Below are 19,857 nucleotides of genomic sequence, written 5' to 3'. Positions count from 1 at the left end.
TTTATACTAGACTACAACATACAATTATACCAATTCTTGGTTTGCGGGATACACAAACTATTATGTTTGTACATAATATCTTGTGCAATCGTAGTTTTCACCACAATATTGTTTTTTCGACCAGAGTTACCATACAACGCATTAGACAAGAAAATGAATTATTGAGAAGCAATGCATGCACGAACATGGGCCTTGTGCGTATCATTGAAGTGTAACGGACTACCTTCCGACTTGAAGTCAATTTCAAATATCATACTATTTAAAAACAAATTAAAACAGTACATATTGAGGAACGTAAATGAATATATTCTTTGATCGTGTCAACCTTTTGTTTATGTAGGTTTTTCTGGCTTCTGCTGGGTTTTCCCTGCATGTTTAGTTTAGTTTATTCGTTAAAGCCACAAGAGCTATCACTAGTTAACTCATATCTGATTTAAATTTAGTTGTTTATTCAGTAAATCCCTTCAAAGGAACAAAGTTCCACTGGGATTTCATTTTGCTATTGTTGTTTTTTCTTATCTCCGCGTTTAATATTTAATTATTAGTTTTTCTTTTTTTGTTAGTGTCCATTACCAGGGAGGTCAGTGTGATTTTTTTTTATGGGGATCAGTGGAGGGCATTGAATAAAAAAAACATGTTGTTTAACTCATATAGAACCATATGTCCAAACTCCAAGGAGTTATTGGAAGACCTTAACTTGCACATATTATAGTCTGATTAAAAACGAAATAAATCAATATAATGCAAGGGGCACTGACACAGCAGAATTTCTCGAAATAATACAAATTTTATTTTGTTTTACCAGTGGACAAAAGAGGTATGAGTTCTAACCACTACATCAGGCCCGTTCCTTTTGAGCAATTTTTGTTGGTAAAATTATTTGATATTCAGTCATAACACCTATTTAAAAAATATTCTTGTCCACTATGTCTAAACGATTGTGGTAAATCATTGATAGTACTTCAGTCTATTTGAATACCTTCTTTTAAAAACGATATTGTTAATTGTTCAAAATGTTCTGAAATTACGGTTCTGAACCATATAAAATGTTCAAAACTTAATCATCCTGAAACATAACGATTTCCACAACATACATTATCATCTACTTACCCAATCTCCAAACGAGTAGCGTTGTCAACAAAATTTTAATTATCCTCGACATGGTTGCTGGATTACATGTGTTCCATGGAAGTGAATCCCGTGGCCGTTCGTTTACTGTCTGGCTAGATAGTAAACCCCTCAAGGAACAATCCGACCACACACTTTGCTGCAAAACCGCTTGAATGTTATTTCAATGCTCACACCGCCGCTGCCGATTCACTCTCCGTTGGGCAAAGTTTCGCCGGGATATATCATAGTGAAGAATGTATAAAAATTACACTGCACATTCCCAACTTTTCACGGTTTGTAGACCATGACCACCGTTGGATGGAAATTTTAAACGCAAACATTCATATTTCCGAGGATGAGCCTGCTCTTCTTTCTCTAATTAAACACTTTCCTCAACGGACGCACCACTCTTCGCACCGACCAACGTGAACTTTGTCAGACTCATATCCCTGCTCATACGAGTCACATCAGGATGGCTGCTGGTAATTTATCTTCCGACCAAAATGCCAAAAATTACACGCTTCTACAGACAGACGACTTGCGCTCCACATCCAGGGCACACACGAAGCTCAAATACACGAATGGGTATAAATTTCCGGTGCCACTGTAGCGTGAAAGCGCACACAGAACGTAACATTTGCTAATTTACAACACTTTGCAATCCGATTATCCCACTCGGGTTCACCCTATCACTCTTTGCCTTCATGATAAAACACAATGATACCAATGAATGGGTTTCGCACGTTTTCCGAACTCCACTTGGGATTGCACATACGCTCTCTTCACTGACACGTCTAAGCCCATATGAACGTCCTGCCGATTATCCTTCCAGGATAACGTCCCGCACGAGACTGTCGGACGAACAATTCTTCTGCGCTTTATTTATGTTTACGTTTAATTATTTATAACCCAACGCGGAGTATCCTTTCTGCGATGGAGGACCATCTTCTCTTCTCTGTCCTGGCATACTGCTCTCTCAGGACATCTTCGGAAAATCTTGTCACTTTGAACGAGACCAACTCCTGTTTTACATCCCAATCAAATATTCATATAAATGGACAACTATCTCGGATTCACGCATTTTCTGTCATCGCTGACCTTTACACTCTCCATTCAATATTAACAAAACCCAAACGATTTGACCATAACACCAACTACAAGTCATCCAGTATCGAATCGCGAACGCGACATTTCCAGCACGGACCACAGACGACGACTGAACCCAATCTCGATGCTGCGTTCCGTTATAAAATCGCGACACTCCTGACGCTGCGTTTCATTCATTTCCTGCCATCCTCGTGATCGGAGGGAGCTTACACATGAGAATAGTATTCGCGAAGCTCACCACCCACTCACTAGAACGTGAGAGAAAAGAGCGTGAAAGGTTTTTCCACCCGCCGCCGGTCCAACGGCGAAGCACATATGAAAACACAGCTGGAAGCTGAAATCGGAAGAAAGTAAACCGAGAGAGCATCGTTTGTTTTGGTTCGTCTGTTCAAACCATCCACCACCCATTCAGACCACCACCCACCAAAGCTTCTTTGAGGGAGCGTTGAGAGACGAATAACGGTACCTAACGGGCGAAAAGCTCACATTATTGTGCTACAGTTCAGATTCAAAACTTGTTACAGATGACCACTTGGGAGCAATGTTGCACTCAAGCCTATCTTCAGCTTATATTCCGTGAGTCTGTAGCAAATTGAAAATCTCTAACAATTTACAAATACATAAGATAAAAATACTGACAAATAGTTTATTTAGAGTAAGGTGGGGTAAAAGTTTCATTCCAATCTTTTTGTCTTCAACTTTTGCCCCACACTAGTTTTGTCCTTTGTGGCGGTGGTGCATTAATTTGCTTTAGACAATCAATTTTTGAACTTTTGCAACTAACACAAGTTAATAGAGTTTTGTTTGATCTTTCGACCTTGACGCTTGCTTTTGCCGGGGCGAGCGACGAGGGCAGGATCAAACATGTCGCGCGTCGGTCTAGGTAAACATAAGAATTTCTTATGGAATAACGACATAAGAAGTATTTTGTTCTTCATCCGAGAATCTTATAACATTCCACAACAGACTTATGAAATAACACTCATTACATAGACAGATATAATTCCATAAGAAACTCTTTTTGGATATCAAACGCATTGATCATTGACATTCATAAGACAATCTAATGGAGTACGATTTTCTTAACAATTTCATACGAAAATCTTATGGATTACGTGGAGAGATGCTAATAACAAAATATACACGATTGAGATTCATAAGCGCGCGTATGACAATGATAAGTAACACTTGTGAAAAATAGCCGACTTCCTATCAAAAACCACGTAAGAATTTCATACGAAATTCTTTTGGAATAAAGACATAAGAAGCATCTAATGAGACTCATAAGAAAAACTTGTGAACTTCCATCGATCATTGCGTTCATAATACAAATAGGTATAATATCATAAGATACTCTTATGAGGGATCATAGATATCAATTATGAAATTCTTTAGGACCATTATGTATTTAGAGAATCGCTCTTTGAATTTAGGAAAATAAAGATATTCATAAGATCTCTAATGATAACGACAAGAATTTCTTGTGAATATCGGACGTTTTGTGTTTCATAAGAATCTTATGAAAGAGAGAAAACCAGTCAAGAAATCAATTCACAAGCGTTCTCTATGAAATTCGTACGCAATTCTGGCTCAGTGTAAGTGAAAAGTGGCGTAATCGGGGAGTTCGGTTGGAGTAAGAGAAAAAGTGCCGCGATCGGTTAGTTCTGTTTGATCTTTCGACTTAGACGCTTGCTTTTGCCGGAGCGAGCGACGAGGGCAGGATCAAACATGTCGCGCGTCGATCTCGTAAGTGAAAAAGTGGCGTGATCGGGGAGTTCGGTTGGAGTAAGTTAAAAAGTGCCGCGATCGGTTCGTTCTTTTTGATCTTTCGACGACCTTGACGCTTGCTCCTGGGCAGTGCGTCAAGAAAGCCCGAGCTGTCGTCCGTGTTTTTTTTCGGGTCGCGCGCCTATTTTTTTTTTTCTGAGTGCTAGCCGAGCAAACGAGTGAAGCTGAAAGTGGATTGTGGCTGCTCAGTCAAGGATAACGTGAGCTCGTTTCATGCTACTATTTCTAATCTATAAAATATGTATGACTGCACATTTAATCGTTACAATGGTGGGATGTAAATATGATGTTTCAACAAACTATGGATGGTTCGTCACTGTGAGTGTCGACACAAACTCTGATTCATGATTTATTTATGTTTAACATTTTTTTTTCAGAACACCCCTTATATACCTTTATTTTTGTAATTAAAAAAACTTTGAATGGTTCGACACTACAAGTGTAGACTTGCGAAAGGTTCACTTTATTCAACAAACTTTGGATGGTTCGCCACTGTAAGTGTCGGCATAAGAATAAGAGTGTTCTATGATGTCCCAACCAATTGAGTCTTTTGTTTCTTTTCAAATGAGTAAAATATAATAACACATGCTTTCGTACTGACAGCTGTAGGAATGTTACATTTAGGTATTTGTTCAACAAACTTTGAATGGTTCGTCACCTCAAGTGTCGGCATAATTTTCCTCTACATAGAAATTATATGAACAATTATATTTACGTATAAGCATGTATATATCTCACAAATCATTGTTTATCATGGTCTAATCGCTTATCAAAGTGAATCCTTTGACCCAACGATCCTCCCCATTAACAAACATCCCTCCCAGTAACCTTTGTGGAGATGCAGAGGCAAACACGGTCTCCAAATAGCAAAGGTTACACACTATCATTCCTTCCCTCAATCCCACCTGACTGCAAGGACGTGGCCGGCGCCGTTATTGACCTTGTATAAATAGAGGCACTGAATTAGGCACACTGAAGAAGATTATGGCCAATCCCAGCTGAACTTCTAGTTGATTCTTTGTGCATTTTCACTGACTTCGGTCAATCACGGAATAGCAACCATTGATATGTGTAGTCAGTCTAAGCTAAGCTAAGCTAAGCTTTTGCAACTAACACAAGTTAATAATGATACAGTAGAACTCCTTATAACGACAGCATTTATAGCGACAAAACCTCTTTATAGCGACATTTTACGGTCCTTTGAAAATTATGTTGATGTTATATCTATTCTCCATAACGACTTTTCTCTATTACGACGGTTCCTTGCGATGTTGTTATAACAAGCTTCGACTGTATAAGATTGTTCAGCAAAACTGTAGCCAATATGTTTAAGGTTCATTATATGGTATTTATTTTTTATTTATTTATTAAACATCGCCAACAATATTTCGCCAATTCACTTGGTTCATGGCCGCTTCTCCTCACCCTCGAGTGCGACCCACGCTCTCCAGGTCCTGGTGCACCTGTTCAATCTACCTAGCTCGCGCTCCCCACGTCTTTTTGTTCCGACCGGATTCAAAGCGAGCACCAGGGCTGTTTTCCGGCATTGTTGCAACATGCCCTGGCGTATCCTTCCAGCTTTAGCCACCTTCAGGATACTTGGTTCGGCGTAGAGTTGAGCGAGCTCATGGTACCAGGATGTACTTTGTTTTTTATTCATCCAACACCAGTCCGACTCTTTTTGCTTCTCATTTCAGGCGGGTGAACAAATTTGCCACCGTTTCAAATTTTCTCCCAATAATATCGATGTCATCGGTGAAGCAAACAAATTCTTCGGATTTCGTGAAAATTTTTGTAGATAGCCTTACTTCCACTATGCCGGTAGCTATCACGTTTTCCAGGTTCTGACTATCAGCCGATGCGGACAAGTGGCCTACCTCTCCGGGTCCATCTTGATGGTAGCTGTCTTCGCTGTTCTGACCTCCTGTGACTAGGTTGTATTTGCCATTCAGGTGTTCATCATAGTGCTGCAAAGTATAGTAACTAATTTCAACTACAAATTCGCCCCCTTTGAAAAATACGCATATTGCGGGCTAAACTGCAATAATCCATTCATTTATTTAGTTAACATCTAAACAGATAACACTGAATCAACAATTTCACGCCACAATACTCGGTTTGTGGCCGCATCTCTCCATCCTCGCCCAAGTAGCTATGAAGCATTTAAAATGGAATTACACAGCGTAACAAAAGTTACATTTTTGCGTGTCACAAGGATCAAATTATGGGTCCAGATAGCCGTAGCGGTAAATGCGCAGCTATTCAGCATGACCATGCTGAGGGTCGTGGGTTCGAATCCCACTGGTCGAGGATCTTTTCGTAAATGAAATTTTCTCGATTCCCAGGGCATAGAGTATCTTCGTACCTGCCACACGATATACACATGCAAAAATGGTCAATTGGCAAAGAAAGCTCTCAGTTAATAACTGTGGAAGTGCTCATAAGAACACTAATCTGAGAAGCAGGCTCTGTCCCAGTTGGGACGTAACGCCAGAAAGAAGAAGAAGAAGGATCAAATTATGTGTCTCTAGTCGATTTTGGGTCGCTGAATCTAATGCCGTTCTCAGAAATGTTCCAGCACGTCACAATTTTTAGCTACAGGTCACCAAAGTTGCATAAATCACTGGTTTTATTGATGTTTACATGAAATTTAAAATATGATTTATAAAACTTTTTTGTAATATACTCTATCAAACATGCTAAATAGGACTTGAACTTTCAATTTAGATACAATTTAGTTGAAATTTCACGATAAAATTTAATTGAAATCTATTTTTTTCCAACATGATTGCAGTCTTTATATGAAATTCTTCGTTTCTCTTATATGGCATAATACAATACTTTTCTTAACGACCAAAAAATAACATTTTACCATCGAAAATATTATGAACTTTGTTGATAAAGATTGTTTTATACATGAAGTTTGAATTCTGTGACAAATTAAGCAAATAAATTGCCGTACAAGCTGGCAAACTTGCATGCAAGTTGGCTGAAACAGTCAAATTTTGCATTTTCAACAGTCAATATCTCAAAAACTAGACGTGCTATGATATTTCTGAAGACGGCAATGGACTCAGCAACCCTTAAATTAGTAAATAGCGGTATTTTGGTGCTTGAGACAAAAACGTGTTCAGCAGTGTTATTTTAGCATTATAGTCGCCTCAAAGACATGGCAATAAATGCTTGTCAGCCGTTTATCTGCCGATAGTGCTACACCAATGCGAAATAACGGGCTGTCGTAGTGCTAGACCTTCAGCAATGTTTATTTGTGCCCGTCAAAAAGCGTAACGCCTCCGGTATAGAAGAAACCAAAACAAAAATAGTTTCACCACCTCTCCCATTTCTACATTGCTTCTCCCGCGTCCACACGCTTTCAATCATTTGATTGTATTTTTTTTTTTGCTTCGAATAGGGGGTCGTCCATAAATGACGTAGCTTTTGAGGGGGGAGGGGGGGCTTCGCGAATTTGTGACGAGGGGGAGGGAGGGGTCCTAGCTAGTGGACGTAGCATTTTGAATCATGTTAGTAAAAAGAGAGGCGCTGAAAAATGGAATACATTTTTTTTATCAAGCTCCTTTTTTTGTTTGACTTATAAACTTGGGTTATATGATTCGGCTTCCAAACATTCATATGACAAGACTGAAAAAAAAAAACAATGAAATTTTAGATTTTCTTGATAAATGCAACAAACAGTTTTTTTAAAGCTTTAAATAATTATGTTAATATTATATTATATTCGTGTCTAAATTAATAAATTTATAAATAAACAGAATAAAAAGTTCAATAAATTTGTTAAAAAACAATCGACTTGGAGAATATTGTTTTCCCATATTTTAACCTGAGAGAGAGGAGACAGCTCACTGACAACTGGCTTGTTTTCTTGGCATCTTTGATTTCTTCTTTTTATGTTTGGGTTGGGAACAATGGTTCGGAGAGCACAATCTGGGTTGAAACTATTTTCACATCCCATTTCATATCAAAAAGATCACAAAATTTAAAAAATTCAATAGTAATTTGAGTCCAATCATCATCAAGTTTAAATCATCATCGGTTTTATATGCGAGAGCAAAGGAAAACAACCTACATTTTCAATCACATCCAGTTTTAGTTTGGCCTAATTTTGCAGTTTTTCACGCTCTGCCCTTCGAATGTGCGGTTTCCCAGTGACAGTTGATGACAGGTTCCCTTGAATTTTGGGAGCTCACAATCTAAGCCAGCTGTCTCCTCTCTCTCAGATTTTAACAAGACATTTTAGTTTTATTCATATATTCTGTTGGGGCTTTATTGCTTCAAGATAACATGCTGTTTTTGGTAAATATTACATTAGACAATATATTTATTCCGAGAATTATGCATTCAATGTTGCAGGAGACCTCTACCCAATCAACTCATCGATTTGTTTTGATATATCATTGCTCTTGATGGAATAGCCTGAATATCACTGTTCGACAAAAAAATTTTTTGGATGGATCAGGGACGCGTTTATATGGGTCTTGAAGTGCAAGAAAAGTGTAGAAAGAGGCCGTTTTCAAATGATTTGCAGCAGCCTTGGATTATTTTTTGACAAAGTTTAAAAATTTTGCATTTTTTATCAAAAAAAATCAAAATTATCAAATATCAATATATTTTCAAATTAAATTATTCAAGCATTGAATTAATCAAATCAATATTTTTTAGCACTAGTGAAACGCGCACCATTTCAGAAGAATATTGGCATCATTTTTATATATGAGTTTGGATTGTTAACGATCATTAAACAAGCATATGTGGATATGTACCATATAAATAATACCTTTTTTTTTCTATTTCACCTATCTGGTTCATTATATAATGATTATTATAGGTTCAAGAAGACGCTTGATTAGGATTTTATTTTTTGCTCCATTAGATAAAGCAAAGAGCAATACAATCCAGTAACATTTGATTTCAACAAGGAAACGACTACAGAAAATTGATGTGTCTGTTACGTTTATATGGGCTGGTTGATCTTATAAACTCTCAGCAGAAATACAAAATTTATATAGGTTGGACACTGACATGTAAATGGTCTTACACACGCTAGCTGGTTTATCAGTAGCCGATGGCGATGTCTGTGAAAAATGTGATAATAATGTTATTTGCGATTTCCAAAGATTTTGATAGGTACTCATTAAGAATAGATTACCTGTCGTGAGGTCCATTGTTATCAAAATATCCCTAGAAATTACAGACTAACGTAAAATAGCAACCAATAATTCAGTAATCAACCTTTCCATATTTTTTGTGACACCACTTGACAGCCACTCAGGCAGGCATGAGTTCTTTTTGATTCACTTTGTGCACAATACTAATCATTTGTGAAAACTGATTAAGTGGTAACATGCCTGCTTCTTACTTGGAAGATGAAACAATTTCTGGTTAAACCATTTCCGATTTTTTTTGTTGGTTCTACATTTCACATGTTTTTCAGCAATTTTAATCAAACTTTCAAATGGAGCGTTAGTTTCTTGTTCAATGGGATGATTTCTTCAAATGGGTTTAGTTGTAAGCATATTGGAAACATAAAGAAGTCGACCATTAAGGTTAATTTTAAACTCGTTTCCCATATGAGGACAAACGTGTCCATTTATTAGCTTACATTCCCATATCCTCTAAACGAGTAAAAATGCTTTTCAATTAAATGAAGAAACAATTTATCCATACATTTATGATAGGGTAAGTGTTCCCTTAGTTGTGGGTGTTCCTATAGTTGCGGTAGTGCCGTTTTCACTGATTTTATTACATTAGCCACAGAACCGACACTGCCAATCGACGTATTGGCTTGTTGGTACGCGGAATAGTTGAAAAGAGCGTTCAAATTGCTTCAAAACTGATGAAATAACACTAAAATTGCTAAAACTGTTTTTACTTGTACCAATAGTTGCGGTAAAGTGTTCCTATAGTGGAGGATCCCATAAGAAATGAACGGATACCGCAACTATAGGAACACAAATTAAAAATATACCGCAACTAAAGGAACAGTGTACCAATAGTGGAGGTATTATTTTTCACTGACATGCCGCGGATTACTGCGATGAAATCATTTTTTTTTTCATTAAGTCAATGGTCTTTACTTCCCGTTTAAACATTAACATGTACATTAATTGCACTTCTTGAATTTGGGCGATTAAATGAAGTTCTATTGTGCTTAGTACCTCCACTATTGCTACATCTACCCTAAACAATTTTGCAAAACTTCAAGCAATTTCTGTTTTTCTTTTTTTAAACAGGAAGATATAGAAAACCAAGTGTTTTACTAATTTAGATTACATTGCAATTATTTGTGAAATTCATTACAAATCTCAAATCTGAAAGTTTGATTAAAATTACCGAAAAATATGTGAAATGTAGAACCAAAAAATAAAAAAAAATATCGGAAATGGTTGAACCAGAAATTGTTTCATCTTACAAGTAAGAAGCAGGCATGTTACCACTAAATCAGTTTTCACAAATGATAAGTATTGTGCACAAACTAAATCAAAAAGAGCTCATGCCTGCCTGAGCGGCTTTCGCAAAAAAAAATGTGATAATGTTGATTACTAAATAATTTGTTTGCTATTTTATGTTATTCTGTAATTTGAATGCTTGAATAATTTAATTTGAAAATATATTGATATTTTGCTTATTACGCTTTTTTTGACAAAAAAAATGCAAAATTTTTAAACTTTATCAAAAAATAATCCAAGGGTGCTGCAAATCATTTGAAAACGGCCTCTTTCTACACTTTTCTTGCACTTCAAGACCCATATAAATCCATCCAAAAAAAATATGTCGAACAGTTTATTAATGAGGACAACAGATTCGAGTATTATCGAAATTGTCATATCATTCAATTTTCTTAATTACTCGGTAACTTGAAGAAAGATTATTTGTATTATTTAATTGTTTCATTAAAGGTTGTGTGAGATTATTTCAGTATGATGAACGATTATGAAATTCAGCTGAAAAAAATATGGAAATGAATAATGTGTATAATAATCGCTAAAATTTTCTAAACATTTCAAATATTACAAGTGTAATCTTTTCTATATCTGGCCACTGATTGCAAAATGGATTTGAATTCGGATAATAATGACGAAGATACATTTTAAATTAATATATCATGTTGATCATTTTCATTGAAATCTATTTCTTAACAACGAATAATAAAAAAAACAATCCTCTAATGTAACGAAATTTCTGTTCAATTTATTATAAAATATATTGTACCCTTACTCGTTACTGTTATCTTCATCAATGCAATCAGTTTTTTTTTTTTTTCATTTTTTTTTTTCACTATTTCTGTTCTAAACTTGTTTTTTCATGGTATCAACAGCAAAAGTAATACAATTTAGCCTATATTAAACTGGAAACTAAAGTTATGTAACTAAAACAGAAAATATGTTTAGTTAAAACTTCTTTGCAAAAGTAAGTTTCCCCATAGTAAATCCCATACAAACTTTGAACGGCTGGCGCTAAAATATAGTTTCTCCGATCGAGCTGAAATTTTGCACAGTTGTTATGGGACCTAAATGCAATCCAAAAAGTGGATTGGAGCGAGAATCTAAATTTTTCATATTACCGTGTTCCAGGCTACTGGGCGGTTCTGCCCCAGGCTCGTTAAATCGATACGCACTTGATCCGCCCACCTATCTCGCTGCGCTCTACGCTTTCTTGTACAAACCGGATCCGAAGCGAACACCATCTTTGCAGGGTTGCTGTCCGGCATTCTTGTAACATGCCCTGCCCATCGTATCCTTCCAGTTTTGGCCACCTTCTGGATACTGGGTTCGCCGTAGAGTTGGGCGAGCTCGTGGTTCATCCTTCGCCGCCACACACCGTTCTCCTGCACACCGCCGAAGATCGTCCTAAGCACCCGACATTCGAAGACTCCAAGTGCTTGCAGGTCCTCCTCGAGCATCGTCCACGTTCATGCCCGTAGAGGACTACCGGCATTATGAGCGTTTTGTACATGGTACATTTGGTGCTGGCGTGAATCTTTCTTCATCGCACCTTCTTGTAGAGGCCATAGTAGGCCCGACTTCCACGGCTAACGTTATTGTCAGCCGTCAGCAAGGATCCAAGGTAGACGAACTCGTCGAACACCTCGAACGTATCTCCGTTTATCGTAACGCACCTAGGCGAACCCTGTCGCGCTCGGCCCAACCAGCTAGCATGTACTTTGTCTTGGCGGCATTCACCACCACTTCAACTTTTGCTGCTACGCGTTTCAGGCGGGTGTACAGGTCTGCCACCTTTTCAAATGTTCGGCCGACAATGTCCATATCATACGCGAAGCAAACAAATTGACTAGATCTAGTAAAAATCGTACCCTGGCTGTTTAGCCAAGTTCTCCGCATAACACCTTCCAAACGAACTGGAGTGTTCGCCTGAAACCTTCACACAATTTTGCACACCTTCCATCGTCGCTCTTATCAGTCTCGTGAACTACCCGGGAAAGCTGTTCTCGTCCATGGTTTTCCATAGCTCTACGCGGTCGATACTATCGTATGCCACCCTATGCCGCGGTACGCCGCCTTGAAATCGATGAAAAGGTGATGCGTTGGGACCTGGTATTAACGACATTTTTGGATGATTTGCCGTGCAGTAAAGAACTGGTCCGTTGTCGATCGACCGTCAACGAAGCCGGCTTGATAACTTTCCACGAGCTCGTTCACTACAGAATTTAGAGTATTTACAGTATTTAGAATGGTGATCGCTCGAAAGTTCTCACAATCTAACTTGTCGCCTTTCTTGTAAATGGGGTATATTATCCCTTCCTTCCACTCCTCTGGTAGCTGTTCTGTTTCCCAGACTGTGCCTATCAGCCGATGTAGACAAATGGCCAGCCTCGCTGGGCCCATCTTTACGAGTTCAGCTCCGAGACCATCCTTGCCAGCAGCTTTATTGTTCTTGAGCTGGTGAATGGCATCCTTAACCTCTCTCAAAGTGGGGGCTGGTTGATTTCCATCACCTGACTGACGAAGGCATTTCCTCCGTAGTCTCGTTCATCATTGCCTGTGCTCTCAGCGCCATTCAGATATTCGTCGAAGTGCTGCTTCCACCGTTCGATCACCTCACGCTCGTCCGTCAAAATGCTCCCATCTTTATCCCTGCACATCTCGGCTCGCGGCACGAAGCCGTTGCGGGATGCGTTGAGCTTCTGGTAGAACTTGCGTGTTTCTTGAGACCGGCACTGTTGTTCCATCTCCTCGCACTCCGTCTCCTCCAGGCGGCGTTTTTTCTCCTTACTTCTTCAAACTAGAGAACTTAATAAATAAAAGATTTGAAAACAAATTGTTGTTTTTGACTCATTTGTTTTCCTTGTCTCAAGATCATGTTCGGCAACCGGGAAAACCGCGCTTGTCACTTTCAACAAGGTTTAAAAATGTAACATGATTAACGAAGGTAGAAAAAAAAATTCTGAAGAAAAATGATAATGGCTGCAGCTCTGCAATAATACTGAATGCAATATTTGGAAACATGACGTTGGGCCGAATGCGATTTTTTTATTAACGGAGCTTCTTCATCTACTTCTTTGTATTACGTCCCCATTGCATCAGAACCTGCTTCTCAATTTAGTGTTCTAAAAGTAGTTCCACAGTTGTTAACTGAGAGTTTCCTTGTTTTTTTTTCGCATTCGTATTTATATCGTGTAAGAATTACGATGATACTTTATGGACTTCAATGGCAAGGAGTTTTCCATTGCGAATAGGAAGCAATCAATTCACAATTCAATCTCTACTAATTAACTACTGAAATTTTTCAAATTGGGTTTCAAAAACATTACAGGCAAAATGTTCAAATTCATTCAGTGGCATACATATGAATTTACAACAATCAAATGTTTTGACAGGCAATTTGTCCATTAATGAGATAACTACAGAGCTGTCGTTACCCCCAAAGACGCAGCACCATTTCCCTGATTAGCCAAAAATAATTGAAAACGTGTAGGGCACTCAGATAAGCAATATTCAAAACATGTTTCCCCATCGTAAAAACGAATTATAACGCTTACATAGACATATAGTTGAAAAGTAGCAGTTGCATATTAATATTCAACAACCATACATCGATCCTGCATACCTGTATTGAGAACCCTCGAATAAAAATGCAAACCATCCGATCGATTCCACCATAAATCAGAAGCGGAGCGTGCTGCTGTTATCAATCCAGCGCCATTTGATGACCGAGTGACCAATAGGAAAGCAACCCCGAAACGTCATCATCATCATCACCACAACTCGGTGCTGTCCGTCTTCGATCTTTGCCTCCATTCTGTGCAGCTTCTCAGAATACAGTAAGGTATTAGTGGTAACCGAGATAACAACAATTATAATTCGTATTATACATTCAGCATGTCGAATCGGGTTACTTAAACGATTACTCCAAGAGCCGGACCGATCAGTTTCCAGTTGGAGTCGATCGTGATCGTTTCGGAATTGGCTGTTCAGTTTCAGTTCAATCAGTGTTAAACAGAACTGCTAAAACTGCTTTGTTACTAAGGAGGTGTTTGTTGTGGAAGTTATTAAAATCTGCAGAGAAAAACGTTGTTGGTTGGAGGCGTTGCAGTAAACATTAGTTCACTATCAAGATGTACGGAAGGCAGGATTCCTTAGGGGTAGGTACAACGATTATTTTTTTGTTGTTGAGGAAAAACATATTGTTGATTTGATGAGGCGATAATTTCGTTTAATTATTATAATGCTTACACTTCAGTCATCAACGCTGGCACGTGAATATTACTAATTAATGAATTTTATGGATTTAATGTTAAATGTTTAGAATTCAATTGAAAATGTTATATGAAATTTATAGATATCTTTGAATATAATAGCGGTAATAGTATCTTTCACGTGCCTAGGTTTTCTTAGCGGTCAAAATGTAAAAAAAAACTATTGAAAACATCATCTCGTAACTAAGACCGTACTTCTGAACACTGAGCTAAAAACAGCTAAACTTTAGAGGAGATTTGATTTGAATAGAATAAAGTACCTATCTGATTGAATATATGAAAGCTCTCATATAAAATTACCAGCTTTAAATCGCATGTCGAGGCAATGGTGGTCGACGTTATCATTCAACGGTCATCGTAGTCACAACTATGTGCGTCTTAATGGATGGCAGTGAACCTGTAATATGTCATAAGTCATTTAATAAACAGCGAGCATACTAAGTAGGAGCTTGTTAGTAATCAAATCTACAACCAGACAAAGCGGGCACTAATTAATTGTAGAGTTGAACATAATCTATGAGCTACTGTTTAATTCTTTACGATCGAGTGACGATGATTAATTGGGCATCTTCTTCTTCTTCCTGGCATTACGTCCCCACTGGAACAGAGCCTGCTTCTCAGCTTAGTGATCTTATGAGCACTTCCACAGTTATTAACTGAGAGCTTACTGTGCCAATGACCATTTTTGCATGCGTATATCGTGTGGCAGGTACGAAGATACTCTATGCCCTGGGAAGTCGAGAAAATTTCCAACCCGAAAAGATCCTCGACCGGTGGGATTCGAACCCACGACCCTCAGCTTGGTCTTGCTGAATAGCTGCGCGTTTACCGCTACGGCTATCTGGGCTACGGCAATTGATGTTCTTCGATCAGGCTGAAATTTTCAGGGATCGTTATTCTATATAAAAGAGGATGTTTTGCAAAATATTAGATTTTTATATTAGGGGGAAGTGGGACAAAATGACCCCCAATGATTTCATGTCACTAAACATGCAAAAGCACAAAAACTGATAAAACTTTAGTAAAAGTGCACGGATTATGTTGAAATTTGGCATGATTACTCTACGCTATATAAAATTTAAGATAAGCATGGTATATGAATTTTGAAAGAACTTAAAATCGAGAAAAACAAGTTTTTCATAAAAATTTCAGTGATTTTCAAACCGATTTTTTTTCTTACCAACCGAACTAGGTCAAAAAACTAAATATGACGTTTTCTAGGGCAACTCATAGGCTTTCATTTGAGGTATGATCCAGACATGCCGTTTCAAAAAAAATCGAAAAAAATTTTTTTTCGGGCTAGTGCCTTGAACTTGAGCCATTTTGCGAGTACCGCAACCTCCTTGCCCAGAGAGGTTGTATTGATGTTCTCCGATCGAGCTGAAATTTACAGGAGTTGATTTCCTATATAGAAGAATAGATTGCGCAAAATTTCAGATTTTTATATTAGGGGTAAGTGGTATAAAATAACCACTAATGATTTTTTTTAAATATAAAATCAATTAAACTGCTTATAGCTATAGTAAAAATGTACGGATTTATATGAAATTTGGCATGTTTACTTTACGTTATAGAACTTGAAAATAAACATGGTGTTTGAAAAAAAAAACCTTTTTTTTTTTTTGTACAATAAGATTTTTTTCAAATCGTCTTATTTTTTGTCAACCTAACTAGGTCAAAAAATTAAATATGAAATTTTGCAGGGCAACTCAGGGGCCTTCATTTGCGGTGTACCGTGGTGAATAATAATCCGGACGGTATGAGCAGCGTATGGAGGCCTCTTGTCGGTAGTGGTAATACCGATTATATCATACCGTGTTGCCGCTGCCACATCTGAAAGAAATGTTACTTCCTTGTAAAAGTGATTATGTGGATAACAATAAGGCATTGTGCTAATGTTTTCGTTAGCAGCCTCGGCGGTTTAGTAATAAACGTAGTTTCATCTCACGCTGTTTGGTTGGGAATCAACTATCGCATTTTTTTTGGGTAATGTTTTGATAGGATCGATTGGGAGGGCCACATGAGTGTGTACCTTATATGATGATATGTCTGCTAGAGATCATTTTATAAATAATTGAGTTTAGCTTAGTTTAGACTGACTACACATATGGCTGCTATGAGGCACTGTACTGTTTATATCTTGAATGGAATTTTGACTTTTACTAGCCTTGATGTTTAAAAATTTCACGAAAGAGTGAAAGAGAGAGGAAGATTGTTAAAAACTGCATTTTTCACGAAAATGGTGTAGTAAACATGTTTTTCAGTAAAATCCGTTTATACGTTACAGTAGTTCTTGTGATTTTGTGTATTTTCCGACACAAAAATATTGGGGGTCATTTTGACTCACTTTTTCCTTATGAAAAGTATAGTTCTGCCAAATAGGTTTCTTTTTGAATAGTAATAAACACATCTTGCAAAACTATAGATTATTATGAGATATTTGACAAGGTTTAAATTTTTGTTGTTGTTGCTTGATAAGGGGGACTTTAACCCGAGAGTCATTTGCCCTTAAAACTATAAATTGTGCTAATTGTAACTTGGTTACCTGATTAAGAGAAAAAAAACTACTAATTGAACTTTAAGACTACACTTTTTGCAAAAGAAAAAATAAAATACTAAAATCACTAGTAAGGCGAGCAAATACCTTTAAACTCTAATATGTTGCTTATCTTGACAGATAGGTCTATTTCGTCTGCGACTTACAGACTTCATCAGTGTCGAGTGCTCGTATACACTGTATTTACAAGTAGATGAATAACAGAATTTATTACTATACCATTTAATTCCACTACAGTTTGTTTCTTTTGACAGATACGCGTATTTCGACCTCAACTGTAAGGCCGTCTTCAGTGTCGTGTACTAGACTCGACTTATTATTATTATTTACAGCATATTTTTGCAATGTGGTGTGACTAAACTTTTGAATTATAACTTTGTATATTATTATGTTACAATCACTATATAAAAATCATATTTTTTATTCAATAAAGTTGTATATACGTTGTAGGTGTATTCACAGACAAACAGACGTAACACTTAGAACAAATCTCGATCAAAATCATGGTCACGAGGACATGTGTGCCCAATGCTAAAATTATTGTATTTGGCCGACGGGCCAACAGATGGCGGTAGTGTGCAAACGTCAAACGCAAACAAAAACGATGCGAGCGCTGCGGGTGGCGGATTGGCCACCTGCCATATTTTTTAATTCGACCATTAAAAAGGTGATCGATGGACAATGATGAGAGTGTGACGTCTGTTTGTCTGTGGTGTATTCATCGACACTATCACTAATATATTAACATATTATATATTAACGAGATTTTTAACCCTGGGCTAGTTCATCTCGGGACCAACGGCTTTACTTCCCTTCCGAAGGAAGTCGTCACTGAAATTTTTAGTGACTATCTCGGGGTTGGGATTCGATCCCAGGTCCTCGGCGTGAGAGGCGTGTGTTCTAACCACTACACCAGATCCGTCCCCGTACACGTTTTAATATCGCTTCATTATATCACTCTAGATTTTAACATGGTTTTCTGTTCGATTTTATCACTCCACAATAATTGTATGAATTTCATACATTTTACATTGACAAATAATTCCAAACAACCAACAAATATCTCTTTGATCCATCTCATACGTGCTTTTTATCTCATTCGCTCTAGTTGCAGAACTTTGAGCTCAAATTTCGATGAAAATTATATGGCAGAAACAACATTTTCATTATATCACGTTTCAATATATCACGCCAAAATTTTTTGGATCCGTGATTTAATCGAGAAATTACTGTATACAGTTTTATTAATCTAGTTCGGTTGACAAAAAATAAGTCGATTTGAATAAAAAACTAATTTTGTAAAACAAACAGCTTTTTCCGATTTGAAACATTTTTTAAATCAAAATACCATGTTCATTTTGAAGTTCATAGAACGTTACTTTACGCAAAATTTTATACAAATTCGTGCATTTTTACTATTGCTATAAGCAGTTTAATTGATATTGTATTTGAGAAAAAATCATTAGTGGTTATTTTATACCACTTACCCCTAATATAATCGGAGAACATCAATACAACCTCTCTGGGCAAGGAGGTTGCGGTACTCGCAAAATGGCTCAAGTTCAAGGCACTAGCCCGAAAAAAATTTTTTTTTCAAATTTTTTTTTTTGAAACGGCATGTCTGGATCATACCTCAAATGAAAGCCTATTAGTTGCCCTAGAAAACGTCATATTTAGTTTTTTGACCTAGTTCGGTTGGTAAGAAAAAAATCGGTTTGAAAATCACTGAAATTTTTATGAAAAACTTGTTTTTCTCGATTTTAAGTTCTTTCAAAATTCATATACCATGCTTATCTTAAATTTTATATAGCGTAGAGTAATCATGCCAAATTTCAACATAATCCGTGCACTTTTACTAAAGTTATATCAGTTTTTGTGATTTTGCATGTTTAGTGTCATGAAATCATTGGGGGTCATTTTGTCCCACTTCCCCCTAATATAAAAATCTAATATTTTGCAAAACATCCTCTTTTATATAAAATAACGATCCCTGAAAATTTCAGCCTGATCGGAGATCATCGATACAAGATGGGGTTGCGGCTCTCGCGAACTGGCTCTTAATAGTTATGTTCATATCATTAATCAATTTATCATATATTTGTTTACTTGAATTAATATTACTCTCTTTTAGCCCAATTGCAAAATTTATCCACTCACGCGTAGTTATTGATAATTTTCGGTTGTTGTTTTGTTCCATCATAAACTTGTCATATGTACGAGTTTTCGTATTACAGAGTATATTTTTTACAAAAAGGGCTTTTGTCTTGGATTCTACATCGATCAAAGCTAGACCTCCTTTGTACTCTGGTGCATAGATCTCTTTTCTTTCAACTCGATAGAATAATCCTTTCCACAGGAAGCTACCGCACTTTTTTCTAATTATTGCAATATGCCTTTTTTCTGGGGGAAACAGTTGAGCAACGTACCATAATTTGTATAGGATGTAGGTATTCAAAGTCCAAACTTTTTGAATTAAATTCAGTCTTCTGGTAAAATTCATAGCAAGACTGTAATTGATATTTTTAATCAATTAATCGTAATTAAACTCGATCATTTTTTGATA

The 19,857-nt window shown here is 37.1% G+C and overlaps 2 protein-coding genes across 4 annotated transcripts in view; one reads left to right on the top strand and one right to left on the bottom strand.

Moving 5' to 3' along the window:
- LOC5579875 overlaps window positions 1–2,340 on the bottom strand; it is a 448,850-nt gene extending 446,510 nt beyond the window's left edge. For both annotated transcript variants that reach the window (XM_021839841.1, XM_021839840.1), the window contains exon 1: window positions 1,111–2,340. In XM_021839841.1, coding sequence (XP_021695533.1) covers window positions 1,111–1,162 — 52 coding nt within the window. In that variant the 5' untranslated portion in view covers window positions 1,163–2,340. The remainder of the gene's footprint in view (window positions 1–1,110) is intronic.
- LOC23687449 (protein henna) overlaps window positions 1–19,857 on the top strand; it is a 90,610-nt gene that overhangs the window by 55,807 nt on the left and 14,946 nt on the right. The window contains exon 1 of one of the 2 annotated variants that reach the window (XM_011495372.2): window positions 14,399–14,623. The exons of the other annotated variant lie outside the window; for it this stretch is intronic. Within the exon in view, the coding sequence (XP_011493674.1) occupies window positions 14,597–14,623 (27 nt within the window). The 5' untranslated portion in view covers window positions 14,399–14,596. Of the gene's footprint in view, window positions 1–14,398; window positions 14,624–19,857 lie in introns of those variants that run through there. 2 annotated transcript variants of the gene reach the window in all.

This window comes from Aedes aegypti, chromosome 2 (assembly GCF_002204515.2).
Source record: "Aedes aegypti strain LVP_AGWG chromosome 2, AaegL5.0 Primary Assembly, whole genome shotgun sequence".
NCBI lineage: Eukaryota > Metazoa > Arthropoda > Insecta > Diptera > Culicidae > Aedes > Aedes aegypti.
This window is presented reverse-complemented; position numbering and strand designations above follow the sequence as displayed.